The sequence below is a fragment of the Anabrus simplex genome, chromosome 6, assembly GCF_040414725.1.
Source record: "Anabrus simplex isolate iqAnaSimp1 chromosome 6, ASM4041472v1, whole genome shotgun sequence".
Classification (NCBI taxonomy): Eukaryota; Metazoa; Arthropoda; class Insecta; order Orthoptera; family Tettigoniidae; genus Anabrus; species Anabrus simplex.
In genome coordinates this window covers 299695534-299718425 of record NC_090270.1, presented here as the reverse complement: position 1 = coordinate 299718425, position 22892 = coordinate 299695534, and the positions used below count along the sequence as shown (strand labels likewise).

General features: G+C 39.2%; 1 protein-coding gene across 1 annotated transcript in view; it reads right to left on the bottom strand.

Moving 5' to 3' along the window:
* Positions 1 to 15571: 15571 nt before the first annotated feature.
* Positions 15572 to 22892, bottom strand: part of Dhc93AB (Dynein heavy chain at 93AB) — a 780004-nt gene continuing 772683 nt past the window's right edge. The window contains exons 81-82 of the mRNA XM_068228295.1: positions 22709 to 22841; positions 15572 to 15733 (exon numbers count right to left, since the gene is read on the bottom strand). Of these exons, the coding sequence (XP_068084396.1) occupies positions 15572 to 15733; positions 22709 to 22841 (295 nt within the window). The remainder of the gene's footprint in view (positions 15734 to 22708; positions 22842 to 22892) is intronic.

Genomic DNA, 22892 nt, shown 5'->3' with positions numbered 1-22892 from the left:
TAAGTACTCCGCACTCCTTACTGTAAAAGTAACTTGTAATTACAAACCTTAAAAGGGAAAAGATAGACCACAATAACCATCGGACATCAACAAACAATAGTTATCACAACTTGCGCGCCAGAAGTGCTGAAATTCCAGGCTGACCAACAATGACATGAAATTATTTCAGGACTTCCCAACTTCTTGATATATGTAGCAGCCTCCAAAGAATAAATAACTCATGAATGGACAAGCTGTAGAACTAACAATGGAAAATATTACAGCTTTGCTGTTCAAAAAGGCAAATACTTGTTCTGAGTATAATAATTTGGCAGACCACTGTACGTGTTTCTTTATTTTTAAAAGAGATCAAAAGTACCAATGTTCAGGTCTGTAATATCTTCCGTTTCTGAGATATAAGTACCGGTATCGTGATTAAAGGCATTCAACCCTTTTTTCACCCTTTTCACCCCTCCTATTGGGATTTTCTGAAAATAAAAAAATACGTATTTCCTTATTTTTAAAGAAGATTCTAAATACCAATTTTTACATTTGTAAACTTTTAAAGTTTTGAGATATAGATTCACTCATTTTAAAATTTAACCCCCCTTTTCACCCCCTTAGCGACGGAATATCCAAAAATCCTCTCTTAGCGAGCACCTACATCTTAATATGAATGTATCCTCAAAATTTCATTTCATTATGTCTAGTAGTTTTGGCTCGGCGATGATGAATCAGTCAGTCAGTCAGTCAGTCAGTCAGTCAGTCAGTCAGTCAGTCAGTCAGTCAGTCAGCCAGGACAAGCTATTTTATATATATAGATGGTTGCCCAGTTGCTCTTCCTCTTAAGACAATAATCACCACTGCCTCCACCAGCCAAGACTAGCTCAGTGTACATAATTAAATAACCACGTTTTGTGCTTATAGTAGTTTTCTAATTGAACAGAACAAAGAACAATTTCATTTTCTACCTGGTGAACAGTGCTATAAATATCTGGCTTATTTTTTTAAACTTTTCCTAGATGTGATATAGCTTTTTCTAGTTTAGGCCCTATATCGGGTGATGATCTTGCTTATTAAATAAAAATTGTGTTGTATCAATCAATCAATCAATCAATCAATCAATCAATCAATCAATCAATCAATCAATCAATCAATCAATCAATCAATCAATCAATCAATCAATCAATCAATCACTACTGATCTGCACTTAGGGCAGTCGCCCAGGTGGCAGATTCCCTATCTGTTGTTTCCCTAGACTTTTCTTGAATGATTGCAAAGAAATTGGAAATTTATTGAACATCTCCCTTGGTAAGTTATTCAAATCCCTAACTCCCCTTCCTATAAACGAATATTTGCCCCAATTTGTCCTCTTGAATTCCAACTTTATCTTTCCTACTTTTCCTTTCCCTCATGAAATTTTGTCATAAGGTGCCATACATGTATTGTACTCACAGTAAGCAGGCTACATTTGGCATACAGTACATGCAAGAAGTGACAAGACTGACCCTTCCCTGCCTGCGAGCCCTAATGTTCTTACACGCATGTGTGAACCTTTGTTCAACGAGGGTCACACCTTATAACTTGAAAACCTGTACAAGTCTCCAGGCCTTTGTAAAAGGGTTACTGAAAAAGGATCTAATAGTGTAGAAACTGTCAAGCTCAACAGAAAAATCATGCCATCTGATATCTCACCCAAAGGACTGGAAAGAGGTGAATATCGAATTTGGTCTTCCAACAATATTTTGTACCTCAAATGGAAGGATAACAAAGATCTTCATTTTCTTTCTTTGAAACACAAAATGGCAAATATCACACCAATGGGAAAACTCAGGAGAAAGTGCGGGCAAGTGCCAATGAAAAAAACTGAAAAACCAAAACTGGCTCTTGAGTACGAAGATGGGATAAAGTAGATTTACAAGACCAGGTCACTGCCCTTTTTCCCATCTGAGGCAAACAGTCAAAGGGTATAGAAAAATATTTTTCTATCTTATAGGCACTTGTCTTTTTGATTCTTTCATAGTGTACAGCACTTTCTCATAATCAGAGTGCAGGAAACCATACTACACAGACTTCTGTGTGGCTGCCGTGACAGAGTTCCTTGCGACCATGCAGCCACCTGATTACAAGGTCAGGTGACCACCTTCACCTAGTGAACCCCTCTTCACCTACAAGCTAGAAACTGTGTTCATTTTCCCACATACATCCCTAGTACTGAAAAAATGAACAATCCCCCTAAGCGATGTTTTGTATTTTCAAAACAGAAGGAAATAAGCGAGATGTGACAGTGCAAGAAACGCAAAATTCTGCTACATATCCCAAACACTTTTGAGATATACCACACAAAAATATATTTTAGGTGAGAACATTTATTCAGTCACCTATTGCCCAATTTCAGGTTAATATCAATATATTTTCCCTTGTGCTACATGAACAGCTCCTTCACTGGGATTTAAATCTGGGTCAATGTGACATTCCATGTGAGCGTCCATTAGATTAACGTGGGACTGGAAGCATTGGTAAGAATGAATTACATGGTCCTTATTGATGCTGGACACTACTCAGGTAATGGCAGCTTTTAGGCGATCTGTCATATGGTGAGAATGTTGATTTGTCTCCCATTTAACAAAGCCTCAGATGTAATAATCTAGATAATTCACATCTGGTGAGTTAGATGACCAAATATTTGATGTGATGTCATGCAAATTGTTTGCCATCCAATCTTGTGTCCTCACAGCCGTCTCCAGAATCTCAATATAGACAGCAGCGAACCTTGAGGATAGAAGTGGCATGGCATGATATGACCTTCGTGATTTTTCTTATTCTTCTACCACTTCTCGTACACTAGTAGTGTTGCAGGTGTGAACAGTGTTGCATATGTGGATCTAGCCCATTTTATGACTGGATACCCTTGCTGACGCGAACCCTACATCGACTCACCATCCCTAAAACCATCACAGCTGTGGGAAACATTGTGTTCATAATACACTGACTGACAGAGCAAATGCAACACCAAAAAGGAGTGGTCAGAACTTTATGCCAATTGCAGGGTAGACTGACGTCACTGAGGTATGCTCATGATGTGAAATGCGCCGCTGTGCTGCGCACGTAGCGAACGATAAATGGGACACGGCGTTGGCGAATGGCCCACTTCGTACCGTGATTTCTCAGCCGACAGTCATTGTAGAACGTGTTGTCATGTGCCACAGGACACGTGTATAGCTAAGAATGCCAGGCCGCCATCAACGGAGGCATTTCCAGCAGACAGACGACTTTACGAGGGGTATGGTGATCGGGCTGAGAAGGGCAGGTTGGTCGCTTCGTCAAATCGCAGCCGATACCCATAGGGATGTGTCCACGGTGCAGCACCTGTGGCGAAGATGGTTGGCGCAGGGACAAGTGGCATGTGCGAAGGGTCCAGGCGCAGTCCGAGTGACGTCAGCACGCGAGGATCGGCGCATCCGCCGCCAAGCGGTGGCAGCCCCGCACGCCACGTCAACCGCCATTCTTCAGCATGTGCAAGACACCCTGGCTGTTCCAATATCGACCAGAACAATTTCCCGTCGATTGGTTGAAGGAGGCCTGCACTCCCGGCGTCCGCTCAGAAGACTACCATTGACTCCACAGCATAGACGTGCACGCCTGGCATGGTGCCGGGCTAGAGCGACTTGGATGAGGGAATGGCGGAACGTCGTGTTCTCCGATGAGTCACGCTTCTGTTCTGTCAGTGATAGTCACCGCAGACGAGTGTGGCGTCGGCGTGGAGAAAGGTCAAATCCGGCAGTAACTGTGGAGCGCCCTACCGCTAGACAACGCGGCATCATGGTTTGGGGCGCTATTGCGTATGATTCCACGTCACCTCTAGTGCGTATTCAAGGCACGTTAAATGCCCACCGCTACGTGCAGCATGTGCTGCGGCCGGTGGCACTCCCGTACCTTCAGGGGCTGCCCAATGCTCTGTTTCAGCAGGATAATGCCCGCCCACACACTGCTCACATCTCCCAACAGGCTCTACGAGGTGTACAGATGCTTCCGTGGCCAGCGTACTCTCCGGATCTCTCACCAATCGAACACGTGTGGGATCTCATTGGACGCCGTTTGCAAACTCTGCCCCAGCCTCGTACGGACGACCAACTGTGGCAAATGGTTGACAGAGAATGGAGAACCATCCCTCAGGACACCATCCGCACTCTTATTGACTCTGTACCTCGACGTGTTTCTGCGTGCATCGCCGCTCGCGGTGGTCCTACATCCTACTGAGTCGATGCCGTGCGCATTGTGTAACCTGCATATCGGTTTGAAATAAACATCACTTATTCGTCCGTGCCGTCTCTGTTTTTTCCCCAACTTTCATCCCTTTCGAACCACTCCTCCTTGGTGTTGCATTTGCTCTGTCAGTCAGTGTATGAAGGACATCAGAAGGATCCATACATTTTTAGGCAATCTGTCATATTGTGAGAATGTTGATTAGTCTGCCATTTAACAAAGCCTCAGACGTAATTCCTTCAGTTCATTTGTTGATCCTGATAGAAACTTTTGCCATCAGAAATAAAGCTTCTGAATGTTTGAATGCGTTTGCTTTGCTCAGAGTAATTTTTGTGTGTCAATATTGTCTGCCCTTTTCTAATGACGTATAATGTATATTGAATGTCCTCGTGCACCATAGTGTAGATTGTACCCTCGGATACTTGGTGATCTCTGACGATGGACCTCATAGACATGTTCTGGGGTTCTAACAGATAATGATCTTCACCTATTCCGACTCATTGGTTGAACGGTCAGCGTACTGGCCTTCGGCTCAGAGGGTCCCGGGTTCGATTCCCGGCTGGGTTGGGGATTTTAACCTTAATTAGTTAATTCCAATGGCATGGGGGCTGGGTGTATATGTTGTCTTCATCATCATTTCATCCTCATCACGACGTGCAGGTCGCCTACGGGAGTCAAATAGAAAGACCTACACCTGGCGAGCCGAAACCGTCCTGGGATATCCCGGCACTAAAAGCCATACATTTCATTTCATCTTCACCTATTGTATCAATAGTGAACGGTAGTGTCTTCATACAGTCCCAAATGCTGTTAATTCTTTCTATGCACCGAGCTCGATAGCTGCAGTCGCTTAAGTGCGGCCAGTATCCAGTATATTCGGAAGATACTGGGTTCGAACCCCACTGTCGGCAGCCCTGAAGATGGTTTTCCATGGTTTCCCATTTTCACACCAGGCAAATGCTGGGGCTGTACCTTAATTAAGGTCATGACCACTTCCTTCCCACTCCAGCCCTTTCCTGTCCCATCGTTGCCATAAGACCTACTGTGTCAGTGCGACGTAAAGCCAATAGAAAAAAAAAATTCTGTCTATGCATGGTTATAAGTGACACATCCCTGCAGCGGAGTCCAACACCTGCTGAACTTTGTGCACAAATGACCTAGTGACTTTCAAAAAGCACATAATCTCTACGTTGCTGAGCTTTACATGCATCGCAAGCATCTCTGTGTTAGCTGATAGCCTGACTGATGTTCTGAAAGATAAAAGTACAGTATTAAATCTGCATATATACATGTCCTCAAATATACTGCACATTCTGTATAATAAATATATACATCTTTGTGATGTTGTCATCCATCGTGTTATGCCCTTTGCATTCTTCCTTAGATGTCCCTCTACCTTTCTATTTCTTGCTTATTCATCATGTTATAACACAGAAAACAACAACTATAATAGATAAGCCATGTCAGCTTCATCCCATGGCTTGTTTTTGTTAATGACAAATTTCCTTCATAAGGATAGACAATAGTAAGTTATCAGGTTCAACTTTAAAGAAACAGGTTTGTGTAATATGCATAAAATATATTTATTTTGCTTATTAAATTAGTTCTACAGTATGGCAATAATAAATCACAACAAAATATGAACAATAAAAATTAGTGTATTTCTTTCAATATCTACATGTATTACAATCTAAACTTCTGCTTATAATCTATAACTTCATCATCTGCAAATAAACTGATTTACATTTCAACAATTTTAATCAATATCTCAAATATAACAGGTACTACTAAGAAATACTTTTTGAACTTTTATCAATCTGTAAAATATATCTTCAACAATTAATGCTTTTTTAAATAAAAGGGTAGAAGTTCTCATTAAAGTTTTTGGTTTGAACCTGAGGGGTGTATTTCTTTTATCTCCCGGTATTCAGAAATAATAATTGTCTAATGCAATAAGTCACATAAGAAGCTTCAACAGATTTTGTACTTTAACACTTTCACGGCAGAGTTCAATATACTTTTCCTCTCCTCCACCCCTGGTGTAAGAGGAATTTTTCAGTCTTCTGTATTTTTGTGGTAGATGTAAGAAAGAGACATCCTTTTTAATACCAGTGACAGTGTATTTTTGTTACTTTTCCATCTATTTTCTGTGTACGTCTATAACCGGTGGAGCATGATGGTCAACAGGAAAGCCAGTCAGGTACTGCCAGTGGTACACAGGTGATGTCTCTTTTTCACATCAAGTCTACCTTGAAAGATGGTCCAATATTCTCATTAGGAGCATTCATTCATCTGGTAATCATAAACATAGTTGATACAACTGCAGAGATTTGTACACTTCTCAAGTCTTCCTGCCATTACTAGCAGATTGAGGAGTTATTTCTTGTCATTGTACATCTCATATTATTGCTCCTGAAGTTATGTGACAAGTATGAATTCCCAGCTAAATCTGATGAGAAAGAAGAGAGACACAATTCGGTACGAAAGAGTGTACCACTAGTGGTACTTGCCATCGCAAAAGTGTTCTGCATTTAAGCTCCTTCTCAGTTAGATACATGGAGTGAAGTTATCGAGGAATGGTGTATGAAAATAAGCAAGGGCAAGAGTAAAGCAATGGTGATGGTGGTGACAAGGAAAACTGATAAAATTACATAACAAGCCATTAGAAGTGGCAGAGATTTTCAAATATCTGGGAAGTGTGCTGTCGCATAATGGACAATAACTAAGGTGGTCAGTAACAAGGTACAAATTAAAAGAAGATTCTGTCAGAGTGTGAGAGACTTAGTGTGGATTGAACAGGTACCAAAATGATGCAAAGAGGTGTTGTATAGGACCTATCTTGCCCCAGTTTTGACATATGGAGTAGAAACAGGGGTTACAGCTGGAGGAGATGAAAGCAAAATACAGGGAACCGAAATGTTTTCGCCAAGCATACTACAAAAAACAAGGAATGGACCATATAAACCACGCATGGAGAAACTAAAAGATTGAATAGAAAGAAATGACTGAAATGGTATGACCATGATAAAAGGATGGAAGAAATAAGAATTCCAAGAGGAGTGCTTTAATGGTTGGTGAATGGAAGGAGACCAAGAGGTAGGCCAAGAAGAAGATGGATAGAGAAAGTAAGAAAAGTTTTTGGTGTGCTGGAGTGTTCAGAGAGGATGGTGGAAGAACAGACCGAAATGCCCTACCCAAATGAGAACTGGATAAAGGGAACCAGAGAAGAATGTGAAGAAGTAGTAAGGTCTTTCACAGCCTTGTGCCGTTCATGGAATTCTATTGTACATTTTTGGTTATATATAACTCCATATGAATATCAAACAAACATGCTTCCCAGATGTAAAGATTCTACACAGTTCTGAAGAGATACTGAATTTACTCAGCTATAGGACCCCATCACCTATAAAACCCCACTTTCTTTTTGAGAGTCAAAATACAAAATTCTTGGAAACTGACAAATTCCTTACCCTATGGTACCGCTAAATCTGGCAAACATTGTCTGTCTAGAAGCACATGGTGTGGCAATAACAGTAAAACCCACCCCTTCCTGGCTCCAACACAGCTAGAGTCCACTGGAATGTGGCCTTCGCACCAGGCTTGCTTCACAATCCCCTCCCCCACAGCCACCCACTTGTTTAGCTGCTTGGCTCCTACGGTACATTCCTTCTCACATCCAGTCTTTATCTTAGATGTGTACTGTGAAGACTTAGAAGATGAGTAGCCGTAATTGCAGAATGAGTTTTATGGCCTCTTTAAAATTAAATGATGTTGAGCCTGCATGGCAAAGAACAGCATCTTGCAAATTTGACATACAACCTAAAATGATGCATATTGGTGTAATCAGAAGGACCAACTAAAGTTAATGAAGGAGGACTGTATTTCTTTTCATGGAACATGGGAAGGAAAGTATAAAGAAGTCAAACAGAAATTTTCACAGTGGATTGTGGTGACAAGATATAGTGATCACGCTGGGATGCATGACAATCCAAAGCGTGTAAGATAAAAAAAAAGAAAAAACCCAGGGGATCTCAGTTTTGGAATTAAGGTGAGCTGTACTATTTATGCATCAAATAAATTTAAGTTTGAGGAGAACTTCACTATGTCAATGGCCTCCAGGAAAAGTCCTCTCAGTTTTAATTACTGCATTCATGGGGTGAAAGTTCTTTTTGGGGATCATTGTAAGTATCTAAGTGTTAATATAAGGAAAGACCCCAACTAGAGTATGGTTCCAGTGTATGGGACCCTCACCACAATTACTTGATTCAAGAACTGGAAAAAATCCAAAGAAAAGCAGCTCGATTTGTTCTGGGTGATTTCCGACAAAAGAATAGCGTTACAAAAATGTTCCAAAGTTTGGGCTAGGAAGACTTGGGAGAAAGGAGACAAACTGCTCGATTAAGTGGTATGTAAATACAAAGTATATTACAAGTGTTTATTTATATATCCACCTATTCAATACAAAGAGATCTTTTTAGAAATTAAATACAGTATTATTATAAAATGTTAAGGGACATGTTTTGCCCATATTAAGGGCATCATCAGCCTCAAATTCAAACCTGTATGGTGAAAAATCAGGATCCTGATTGCTCTTACAAGCCATAAAAAGAGGATATCATTATAGGTGTCAGTCTAAACATACAAAATATTAGAATGTCCTTGGCTAAAATTGCAGTATCAAGCTGCATGTCATAAGTTCACATGAATATACTTTCCGGAGCGTTGAAAAACTTGTTGGGGTAGGGCAGTAAACAGCTCAGTCTTTATAATGAAACAGAAATGTGCCTCCTTGAAGATGATAAGAAAAGGCAAAGCTGATACACTGTTACAGATGTCAATATCGTATGTTGTGATAAGACAACAGATCTCTTAAATGGCTGTTCAGCTGCCTATAGTCTATTTAACTGGCTGATTTTTCACCATACAGGTTTGAATTTGAGGCTGATGATGCCCTTAATATGGGCGAAACATGTCCCTTAACATTTTATAATAATATTTAATTTCTAAAAAGATCTCTTTGTATTGAATAGGTGGATATATAAATAAACACTTGTAACATACTTTGTATTTACGTACATTTCAATACGGACCTAACATGAGAATTATAACATGTAAGTGGTATGTTCCGAGCTGTCAGTGGAGACATGGTGTGGGAGGACATCAGTACATGAATAAGTTTGAGTGGTGTCTTTAAAAGTAGGAAACATCACAAGATAAAGTTGGAATTCAAGAGGACAAATTGGGGCAAATATTTGTTTATAGGAAGGGGAGTTAGGGATTGGAATAACTTACCAAGGGAGATGTTAAATAATTTTCCAATTTCTTTGCGATCATTTTAGAAAAGACTAGGAAAACAACAGATAGGGAATCTGCCACCTGGGCGACTGCCCTAAATGCAGATCAGTAGTGACTGATTGATGATTGATTGGGGTAATAACATAAATGGGATTGTAAATAAAGGGTACAGATCTCTGCACATGGTTATGAGGGTGTTTAGGGGTTGTAGTAAGAATGTAAAGGAGAGGGCATATAAGTCTCTGGTAAGACCCCAACTAGAGTATGGTTCCAGTGTATGGGACCCTCACCAGGATTACTTGATTCAGGAACTGGAAAAAATCCAAAGAAAAGCAGCTCAATTTTTTCTGGGTGATTTCTGACAAAAGAGTAGCGTTACAAAAATGTTGCAAAGTTTGGGCTGGGAACTGAGAGAAAGAAAACGAGCTGCTCAACTAAGTGGTATGTTCTGAGCTGTCAGCGGAGGAATGGCGTGGAATGACATTAGTAGACGAATAAGTTTGAGTGGCATCTTTAAAAGTAGGAAAGATCACAATATGAAGATAAAGTTGGAACTCAAGAGGACAAATTGGGGCAAATATTTATTTACAGGAAGGGGAGTTAGGGATTGGAATAACTTACCAAGGGAGGTGTTCAATAAATTTCCAATTTCTTTGAAATCATTTAAGAAAAGGCTAGGAAAACAACAGACAGGGAATCTGCCACCTGGGTGACTGCCCTAAATGCAGATCAGTATTGATTGATTGACTGACTACACTGATAAAGAAATAGAATTTAATTGTTTCATGATAAGACTCAGAGAAGAACTGGGAACGATCAGCTATCAATTTACCTCTACATGACAACAGAACAATGATGTGCATCAAGTGTTTTAGTGAAAACCTGAGAAAGTGAGAAGCTATGATGTACAGTTAAGGTAACTGTGACAGCAGATGGCAGGGAACTCATACCCTATTGTATTTTCAGACAAAAAACTCTGCCAAAAAGAGACTTTCAATAGGAATTCAACTCTGTGTACAGGACAAACAGTGGATGGATGCAGATCTGGAGAAAGACAAACTAAGAACTGTATGGGAATGACATCCAAGAGCCCTATTTAATGAAAAACCAATGCTTGTACTCAAAACTTTTTGCGGCCCCTTGGTTGACTGTAAAAAAAATCCAAATGGCACTAACTAAAACCTACCTAGTGATTATCCCAGGAGTAGTTATATTAGTTTTGCAGCCATTAGACATCTCCATAAACAAGCCTTTTGAGGACCGTATGAGAGGGTTTTACAGCAAATGGATGGTGGACAACGTGCACAAGACAGCAAAAGCTGGAAAAATCAGTGACCTTCACTTCAAAGTATTTGTGATTGGATTGTGTTGCTTGGGGACTGCTCATTCCTGAAATTGTTGAAAAGAGTAAAAAAACTTTGAATACATGCATTAGGTGATTCTGAAGATGATGTTCTATGGAAAGAACACAAAGAAAATGAAGACCCAGACTTGAGCAATGAGAACGCCAGTGAAGACAATGCTGAGGAGAGCCTGTGATTCCAGCTACAAAAAGGTAGGCCTAATTTTTATATTGCTGTTTTTATTTGCCCTTACGTAGGCCTAAATATTTTTGTAAAGCATAAATATACACCAGTATTAGAAACTAGAATGTTTGTCTTACAAGTAGCCATCATGTATTCAAGCTGCACACTTTCCTTTTACTGGCCACATCCATCCACAAGATTACGATAACGTCTTTGGTCTTCATGGAACTTACTGCTGCGTGGGATGTTAGTGGTGAAGCATTGTTGATAAAATATGTAAACTATGTTTATTTTATTTAAATATCTCATATTACGTATCATCAAAATAAATTAGTTTATTTTGACCCCTCCTCCCATAAAAATTGATTTTTATGAAGTTCACACCTATAGAAACCTCCCCCAATTTCGGAAGTAAAACTTGAGAGGAAGAAAAAAAAGGATCCTCTATGCAAGTAAATACAATATTTGCAAATTCTCAATGAGAACTTCTCCCTTCTCTTTGCCAGCATTTCCTTCAGGGAAAAATTTTCCATTATCATGGTCCTTTATCTAGAATATAAGTAAACAACAGACAACTTTGTAACAAGTGCTTTTTCTAAAAAGTGCAAGGCTGAATTCAAGCCCACATATCACATATTTTCTGCTTACCAAATTTACTCATGAAATATGTGCATAAACTCTCACGTATTCTTTTACATACATCATATATCAAACGCATATAGTAGGAGGAAATATGGTATCTCTAATAGATATAATCAACATTCAACATCTTTGCAAGACTGAAATCTTCTGTTAAGCATTCATATTTAAAATAAAGTCTGGCTCATCTGACATAAACAGGCTGGTGAGAAGCCAAGACTAGCGGGAATGCTGGTTAACAGGGAAAGAGGAAAAAGAACAGTATCATGAATGGTTACAAGATGTCTTGCCTTTGATGCAGTTTATATTTACATTCACTCATCATCCTCCTCCTCCTCGTCCTCATCCTCATCCTCATCCTCATCCTCATCATCATCATCATCATCATCATCATCATCATCAATGTCCCACTCCAGTCGCCCAGGTGTGGTTAACAAGCCTCCTTCACTCCTTTCTGTCCCTCCACTTTTCCTGCTCCATTACTTCTGCCACATCCAATCCAGCTTCTCTAATGTCCTTCCAAATCCGATCCATCTACCTTCTTCTCAGTCTTCCAACTGGTCTCTTTCCCTTAACTTCTCTTTCCAATTCCCTTCTTGCTACCAGTTCCTTTCCCATTCTTTTTACATGTCCGAACCATCTCAGTCTTGCTTTCTGTATGTTCTGTACTAACGGTTCTATATTTAGCTCTTCTCTGATTTTAATATTTTGAATTATATCTCTTCTTGTCTTTTTTAACCGATGTTCTTAAAAATATCATATCTACATTCACTATACAATGCAATTAAACATTTGAGTATAAAGAGACATTGATATAGATTTAAATTTGTTTTGAAAAGTTTGTATTAGACTTCTGCTTGTCTGCCAACTGTCATTTTTTCTCCATTCAACATGGGAAGCCTGGCTCCAACATATTAACATTTGTAGAAAGCTACAGATCTCTGGTAACCCCTACATTTTATCTTCCCAAGATCTCAGGGAAAATAATACTTGTAATCCACAATCAACAAAATATCTTATAAAAAATAAAGAAAGTTTGCCGTGTCTGTCAGATCTTGATACTGAAGAAGATGAACACCTGTTACATAAGAAGACAAACATTCTTGCCACTACAGAGGTTTACTCAGAACTCAGAAACTACAAATTCGATAAGTGGAGCACTCTAACTCACAAATGGAAAGGGGGTAACACTATTCAAGAAGTACACTCCAGTGAATAGTTGGCTACAAAACCATGATGGAGTTTCATCCAGTGAATGGCGAAAGGCTATCAGAATGACTGCCAAAGACTCTGCCATTTGATCTATTCTGGGGAGGTTCCAGGACTGTAACATCTGTAGGCACTATCACAGAGAGATACATTGCATTATGACCACCCAGACGTGGGAACACTTAGCATTCCTGGAGCGACAAGAGTAACATGTGTCTGAGCAAGATGGCTGTGCAATTAGTCTTGAGCTGTGAGCTTGCATTCGGGAGATAGTGGGTTTGAACCCCACTGTTGGCAGCCCTGAAGATGGTTTTCTGTGGTTTCTCATTTTTCTAGCAAGCTGGTTCCTTCCCACTCCTAGCCCTTTCTTATCCCATCATCGTCATAAGACCTATTTGTGTCAGTGTGACGTAAAGCAATGGGCACACTGCACAGTTTTTCTAGAATGTAAATCAATAGTTGTGGAACAATTCTAGAATGTACGAATGATTGACCAAGTTGGATTTGAAACAGCAAGTATCTACTACTGTTATTATAATCTTAGTCTAGTTAGAGGCAAACTGGTTAGATATGTTAGATGCTCCTGGGTTCGATTCCTGGCTGGGTTGGGGTTTTAACCTTCATTAGTTAATTCCTCTGGCTTGGGGACTGAGTGTGTGTGCTGTCTCCATCATAAGATTTCATTCTAGGTAGGGCACCATCCTCACAGATCCACAAGTTGCTGATGAGCTCAACTCCAAAGACCTACATCAGGCCTCTCCAGAGGGCATGCCATTAATATTATAATCCTACGAGCTTGCAGTAAAGATTCTCTTGGAATTCCGTAGCACCTCAGATCTGCAAGAGCTCTTGAAGTGCATCTTCAAACGCTGTAGCATACAATGTTTAGAACATTGAAAAGTCCTGGCTTTGAGGTCAAAGAGACAGAATTTTCCATTCTTACCATATCTGTAATACTGTAGTACTGGGTTGGCAAAAGTATCAGTGGAGATGGAAAAATAAATCAGAACAGCTTTATTGTTTTAACGTAAAACAAGAGCTAAAAGGTTTCCTTCCACATATTCAATACTGTTTATTGTAACCTATTGATTGATTGACTGATTAATTGATTGTTTGATTGATTGAACTGGAAAAAATTCGAAGGCAAAATGGACTGGAATACAAACTGGGGCAAATATTTGTTTATAGGAAGAGGAGTTAGGAACTGGAATAACTTACCAACTTTATCGAACGATAAATTTCCAATTTTGTTTTTTGCAATCATTTAAGAAAAGGCTAGGAAAACAAGAGATAGGCAATCTGCCACCTGGGCAACTACCCTAAATGCAGATCAGTAGTGATTGATTGATTGATAAAAACGTTATATATATTTGAAACTAGTTTCAGTCTTGCTAGAGACCATCATCAGTTAAAATCATATAGTTAAGGCAAGACATAAATTCTAATAGATAAAATTTATTAAATAAGAGTGAATTGTTGACATTTGGTGCAAGACAGTTAAAGACTTGAATGATAAACACTCATTATGATCATATTTTTTCTAGTGTAAGTTTGAATTATTCCCAATGTTTTCTTCTAATTTGAAGAATGCCCTTCTTAAAAGATTAGATTAAACACTTAAAATATTAACACTTGGGGACTCTTCTTGAATTCAGTTCAGTTGAAATAAGTGTGAACAGTGTAATGTTGATGGGAAAATATTGAGATGACTTAAAAAAGAAATCTCATCAACACACTCTTATTTAATAAATTTTATCTGTTATAATTTATATCTTGTCTTAACTATGATTTTGACTGATGATGGTCTCTAGTAAGACTAGTTTCAAATATATATAACTTTTTCTAGGTTACAATAAATGAGTATTGAATAGGTGGAGACCTTCATCGCTGGAGGGTTTGCCTTATAAGGGCTACACCAGGCTAGCAGTATCCTGACAAAATTATTATTATTTGTGGAAAGGCTCATGGTTCAGTGGTTCACTCAGCCTTTATCTGAACTGAGTACCAGGTTAATGCCTGGGGGCAAAGGTGACCAGCCATACAGCCAACCACTCTGCCCTACTTAGTGGATAGTGAAAGACTTTCCCTTTTACTCATTTCACGGTCTTTTTAGAATTTGCTTTGCGTCGCACCAACACAGATAGGTCTTATGGCGATGATGGGATAGGAAAGGGCTAGGAGTGGGAAGGAAGTAGTCGTGGCCTTAATTAAGGTACAGCCACAGCATTTGCCTGGTGCAAAAATGGGAATCCACGGAAAAACATCTTTATAATTGCCGACAGTGAAGTTCAAACCCACTATCCCCCGAACGCAAGCTTACAGCTGTGCGACCCTAACCAAATGGCAGACTTGCTCAGTCCTTCATAGTCTATACAAAGATTATTATATGAAGGAATTTTGGAGTTCTATGGGCTGCTAAGCAGGTTCTTTGGCTTCACACATTTACTAAGGCTCAGGGCAGTTTTGCAGCAAAGTCTTAACAGATTTATAAAAGAATAGTGATATGGCCTACAGTTTTTAAAAAATTCAACATAGTCCATGTTACATACACACACAGTTCAGGAATAAATGTGGTACTGAACATGAATGATTTTTTTTGTAAACTTAGTTTGAACAGTCTAATTTCTAAATCTTGAGCATGCAATGAAGATGATATTTTAGATCTGTAGCAGGAGAGCCACTCCAGCCAGAGTCCACTTTTGAGGCTTGTCTCTTGTTTTTAAATTGAAAGTCCAGACATATGTTGGTCCTCGCATCCTGGTTTTGTAAACTGGACATTCATATATGTTCCTCAGGTCTTGCTTATCCTGTGTAATGGCCTGGAAAAAATAAAAGTTGAATTGTTAACAATTTATAACACTAGAAAATAAGAATGGTTTTTAATTCATTGTAAATAGCAGGACATTGACTAGACTGCCTGGTGGCCATGATGGTTAAGGCATTGAAGTCTAAACGGTCTGACACCGTGGTTAGTCGGTTCAAGCCCCGTTGGTCGAAAAAAATTTCCCATCAGAATGTTGGCCGGCAGGGTAGGAGAGGTGGTGGTATACAATTTCTAATCACTAGATTGCATGTCAAAAGCCTGGATTAAATTCCAAACTTTTCTGCAGTGTTCATATGGGGTGAGGGCATATGACGCTGTTGATAGTGATTCATCCATCGGATGGGGACGTTAAGTCTTGAGCAGACCCCTTGGTGCTATTCGAAAGGAGTAGGCTATGTGCCAGCACCTGGTTTCACCCTCCCCCTTCCTACTATCATATATCACATCATTCATTTCAGCTCATGAACTCTTCTGATGAGGTTGACGTCAGGAAGGGCATCCGGTCATAAAAACCCGCCACGACAGATTCATCTCACCTCATACCTGACCCCGTAGAGAAACGGGACAAGGGTTGGACAAACAACAAGCAACAACATTAGGACACTGACAACAGTTGGACATCGATCATCAGAAAAATGAGCACAGTTTTAATGGAAGAGTATCTCTACATGTTTGCTCTAATTGCTTCTCAGCAACTTTACACTATTCTTTTAATTTTTTCTTGCCACCGCTTTCACTCATGCTGTAATATCATATATAGTACATTTTGCTTTGCAATGCCTAACTTCAGAATATTTGACCAAGCTGAGACAGTGGAGGTAAACTGTTGTAAGGAATAACCAAGGTTTCACGGCACGTAAAACAGCTTACACTGTCACAGTATTAACCCAATGAGCCCTGCATATTTGTTGGATTGAAACTGCATTGGCGCTGGGATTCTTTTGGAGGATATATAGTGTCGCTTCATATCATGAGAAATTTCTTACTTACAAGACCATTAAAGATTTAAATATACATGAAAACAAAAGGCTTTCATACCACAAACTGCGGAACAAGGAATACTGTAAAATATTTTATTTTATTAGCATCACGGAACTGTACTCAGTCCGCCTGCTGAGCTGTAACACAGTCTTCTCTTTGTACTTCCTCTTCGATTCCACATCTATTTGTTCTTCAGGAGCGTTGCTCACACTAGTACTAATATTACTACTAATTTCACTGAAAAAATTACATTCCTAATCATCATTACTTCCTAAAAGGGGTTATATATCAGTAAATATCAGTTCTACACTGGCAGCCATCTTGTTTACAAGTGAATCTCAAAGCTAGAGATAGCCCACTTCAAACTAATATTACCAAGCACACTATCAATATATATTAGCAAAGAGCATATAAATTGCAAAGAAAGAGTCCCTACACAAATCACAAATGAAACTCACTCTGTCATATCTTGAGGAAAAGTTGAATTACTTAGTAAAATGAGACAAGGAACAGTTCCGTGGTCCGGCATTTAGTCCACTGAGACGAAGCACGGAACGGTTCTATGACTCAGGCCCAATGAGTTAATAACTTCCTGCAAGCAGAAACCTTCAGCACAATAAGTCAGGGCTCCCTGCTTAACACATTGCAGACTGGGTGCCCTTCATGCCATGCACTAGTCCAGTTCCCGGCCACTTTCTAACTATCTCAAAAGTGGACTGCATGCATGCAGATAAACTGTCACATTTTGATTAACTTTTGAAGGACTACTGTGTTTCTTCTTGGAGGCCTTCCGTAACAGTCCTAGAACTCTTTCCTTGTGTGATAATCTGAATAGCAGAAATAGTAGGGAATTGGTTAACCAGTAATCTTTCAGACATGACTTCTTCACCTGCCCCATCAAAAAAAAAAAAAAAAAAAAAAAAATTAATTTCCCTGCTAGTGATATTAGTCCATTTCAGTGTTTTAGGGGATACATTATGAGAATGTGACGGTGAATTCTGCTGACAGTATAAGTTCGTCTGCTCAGCTACATACTAAAAAAAAGTCCTCACCAAACAGAGGTCCTGCTATTTGACCTATGTTTTCAGGTTCATTAGGCCATACCTTTTTAACAGGAACACAGTAACTTAAAAATCTTCTAGCCTGCATGCACTATTATACACAACCCAATTGTCAGAAAACAATCAATTATTTATATTATTTACACTATTTACACTAGTAACACAAGATTTGTTTTGTACCACAGCAGTTTCATGCTGAGAAGATAAGGCTGTATCCTCGTCATCACTTGAAATATTTCTGCAAGAAGTAATTCATCATCAAACTCTAAATATTCACAATCATTTGGACATTCTGAACCTGTATCAGCATATAATTCACAAATAATTTCATCCCTGTTGATCCCTGGGTGCTGCCATCTTGCTGATTAATCTTACTCTCTAAACTTTGTAAACATATTGTCAGGAAATACAAAGAAAAACAATAAAATGAAGAATAATCAAAGAGAAATGCAATTATCGACTGTGCAAAACTAACCACAACAGAGTTCTATCACCCATGACCTTCATATAGTTCTTGTATAACCCAAAAGATAGAATTGAAGTTCATTCTGCAGCTATCACGAGTCTTCTCGGGACTTGTCCACATTGTGTTAATATTAAGTAAATAAAATGGAAAGGAAAGCTGGTACCGATTGTGACAGGATATGACATTAACCCATTAAAGCCCAGTGTCCTGTTTTGAAGACACTGTTTTATCCTCTTTTAAAATAATGTCAAATAATATTGACGTCATGTATGTACGGGTACAGAGAAGTATATAGGCTATCTACCGTTTCTAAAGATGAGATGAGAGTATTAAAAGACGAGGAAAAGATGAGAGAACAAAAACAGAATATCCTTTTCCACTGGGGCATATTAAATAACAACAGTCTATTAAAAGGTGTGTAAAACACCAGACAACAAATATGAAAATATTTACACTGGTGCTCATAAAAGTATCATCATATTACTGAAGATCACAGTCTTTCTGAAACAAATTTTTACTGAAACCTTATATTTCGGACCAGTGGGTTCTTGAACATGGTTTTCTTTGATCATGAATCATATGGAGGTTAAACTCAGCCGTGTGCGAGTGGATGACTTTGGTAATACTAAATTCCCATGAAGGGAATTAAATATTTTTCCACCAATAGAGCATATCCCTTCATGGGAATTTAGTATTACCATTTGGAATTGCTAGGCGGGCATTAATTCCATTGTGGAGTTTTATCTCCCGTATGCAGTTATCAGACTGTGCCACATAAGAGGCTTCTGATAAATTCACCTGCATACACCCCAGCATCAGTGGGTAGGGTCTGACACATCCCACTCTGACGAGTCTAGTATCAGACCTAAGACGAAATGCTGGTTAATAGAGCAAACGCCTGAAAAGCCATACATCCAATTTTTGATCTGATTTTTGATATGCTCTATTGGTGGAAAAATATCTAATTCCCTTCATGGGAATTTAGTATTACCATTTGGAATTGCTAGGTGGGCATTAATTCCATTGTGGAGTTTTATCTCCCGTATGCAGTTATCAGACTGTGCCACATAAGAGGCTTCTGATAAATTCACCTGCATACACCCCAGCATCAGTGGGTAGGGTCTGACACATCCCACTCTGACGAGTCTAGTATCAGACCTAAGACGAAATGCTGGTTAATAGAGCAAACGCCTGAAAAGCCATACATCCAATTTTTGATCTAGATGACTTTGTCCGCCATTTTGAATGCAAGAACACTTGAACGTGCGAGTTGCAATACATGTGCCACTGTTGAAAGATGCAGATGCCTGTCCACTTAATGGATTTTAATTTTGTCTTCATTAGTAAGCAATTGCACAACCTTTTCAGTATCCATAAATTGGGCTACCAGAAGACAAATATGCACTGCGCTAATCCATAGGTAGGCTATCACGTGACAAATATTCGCTACCCTTCACTGTACTGCTCATCAGAATTAATTTCTAACTTGCAAATGGAATGCAAAGTACAAACACAAACAGGCTTACTGAGTTATTCAGCAATATCACAAAAAACCTGCAAGTAAAACTGATCTTTCCTGAAATTAACAGCTTGCTCCCCTGTAAAGTTCAAGAATTGAAGACCTTTCCCCATTTTTGAGCAACTTTCCCCAACCTGCCTCCTGTGGTGAAGACTCTTATCTGTGTTGAAAATCACATTTCTTTCACAAGGGATGACAAAGAACATTTTCAGGCCTATGAAAAATGTAACCGTTCATTCATTTAATTTCCGTGTCCGGTCACCATTTCAAAAAAACTGCATTGCGACACAAGGGCACCCATGCCCGGGGGCAAGGGGGGGCTGCGGCCCCTCTCTAGCTCTCAGGGAAAGTCAAAAATCTAATTTAGTCAGGTGTTTTTCTTTCAAAAAAATTATTTAAAAGTCGGTATTACATAGAAATGGTAGTACTGCCCCCCACCAACAGGCAGGGGATACCATGTGTGTTATTCTACCGCCATTCAACTTCCAAAATTTTAAAAATACTAAAATACTACATACCCCCAGGTCTAGGCCCCCCCCTTACAAACTGTCATATGGGCGCCCATGTTGACAGCTTTTTTGTTTCCTCTAGAAACATCTTTTGATGTGCATGGGTTGTCCAAGAGGGGACAGATAAGTAAGTGGCTAGGGTCTTGTTCAGCACCACATTCGCACGAGATGTCTGTGTTTGCTGGAAGGATCCCCCATTTCTTCAGGTTGGAATGTGATCATACTAAGCAGTAAAGTGAAAATTGGTGACACTATAAATGAGGTAATTTCATATCGATTTAATATGGCGTGAATCGGAACTTTGAATTTATGACATGCTGAGGATAAAATGTCTTAATGAGGACCGCACTAACAAGGTTTCACTGTATATAACTATTAGAGATAACAAAGGTAATTGTCATTTGGTGTAAATTAGGTATCATGTCAGTTTTCTTCTGAATGGTCAGTAGTATAAGCTTACATCTGGCAAGTTGAACACAACACAGGTTTGAAGTAGTGGTAAGGTATTCTTCCCGTTGTGAGCTGTTCAACTGTTCTCACATAGGCTGAGTGGACCTTGAACCAGCCCTCAGATCCAGGAAAAAATTTCTGACCTGGCTGGGAACCAAATCTGGGGCCTTCAGGTAAGAGGAGTCATTCTACCCCCAGACTGCAGGGCTGACAGATGGAGTATTAAAAGGAACACACAATTGTGCTCATCCTATTTCATGTTCCTCTCTCTCTCTCTCTCTCTCTCTCTCTCTCTCCAATGTTCTCCCTAGGACCTTTGTAATGGGTGCACTGCCCTGCCATTTTTACAGACCGTCTGGCTAACATAACCTAGATACGTGCTAGCTAGTCACATAATATGAGTATTAATACATACCGTATTTGAGTCATCGAGTATTCCAAATTTAAGTACTGTAAAACTGTTTATTTAAATGATAAATCATTATTGTCAGCATAATAGTATTGATGACATCGGAGTTTAAATGTTTATCTTGACTATCACACAGAGTCAAGCACAAGCAGTGCCAGGATTAGTGTGGAATCGCACGCGAGCACTCGATTTCTCATTATGTCGCAAATCCATAGGACCTTCCACAGCAACCAAGTGGTAAGTCTCCGTGTTACATGATTATGAAGGAGCAGTAGAACACTAGAAGTTCAAATTACTCGATGATGTATTGCTCGTGATTTGCGATGAGTTGATAACACTAAAATAGTTAAATTTCGCATTTAATGTTTACCTGTCTGATATTATTTTCAATGGCCTGAGGGGAATGAATTGAAATTTTATCATATTAATTTCTTACATAGTATTCTGCACTCGGATACTCATTCCTGCCACCCAGCTGACTGAAAATTTCTGGGTAGACAAGTTTCTAACATGGATAGTAGTGTGTAATTGAAGTTGATTGATTATAAATCAGTCTTTGCATGAAGATAGCTTGGACAACTTATTCATCATCATCATCATAGAGCTAGGATTAGCAAGGAAAGTAACAAAAATATCCGCATAGAAAATGAATGTAAGAAAAGTAACATGCATATACAAATAATATGCAAGATACTACGAACTGACAACAAATGACAATGAGCATAATAACAACAAACAATAATGCACTTGTTATGACGATATTGAGGCTATCAATTATTTTTTTAAAATACATGAAAAATAAACTTGACACACCCACAATAATCCCTAGTAACTTAAAGCAAACGAATCAGTAACGAAGATCTTCAAACAATCAATAAAATGTGCAACTATACCGTGGAATGAATATTTTGTTGTTGTTGTTGTTGTTTGTGTCATCAGTCCATGGACCGGTTTGATGCAACTCTCCAAGTTACCCTATACTGAGCTAATCTTTTCATTTCTATGTGACTGTTACATCCAACATCTGTTCTAATCTGCTTGTCATATTCATACCTTGGTCTACCTCTACCATTCTTATCACCTACACTTCCCTCAAAAATCAACTGAACAAGTCCTGAGTGTCTTAAGATGTGTTCTATCATTCTGTCTGTTCTTCTGGTCAAATTTAGCCACATCGTTCTCCTGTTGCCAATTCGATTCAGTATTTCTCCATTCCTTATTTGATCTACCCATCTCACCTTCAGCATTCTTCTGTAACACCAATTTCAAAAGTTTCTAGTCTCTTTCTTTCTGAGCTAGTTATTATTCATGTTTCACTTCCAAACAATGCCATGCTCCAAACAAAAGTCTTCAAAAGCATCTTTCTAATTCCAATATCAATGTTTGAAGTGAGCAAAATTTCTTGTCTTAAGAAAGGCCTTCCTTGCTTGTGCTAGGCTGTATTTTATGTCTTCCTTACTTCTGCCACTGTTAGTTATTCCATTACCCAAATAACAATGAATGTTTTAACCTTCTACATTTTCAGCTTTCATATGAGAAATTACTTGCCAAACACTATGGTGTTATTAAACTTACCCTTACGTTGATAACAGGCATAGGTGGAAACAGTTCCTTCAGTCTTGAGTCCATTATGACTCCGAGCTGAGTGTCCCAGCGAGCACCTTCCATGAACAGCCCATGGACGTAGGCCCCCTCCCGGGGTGCAGAGCTACAAAAGTAGAGCATATTGACATAAATATTTAACAACAGAGCCACTGCT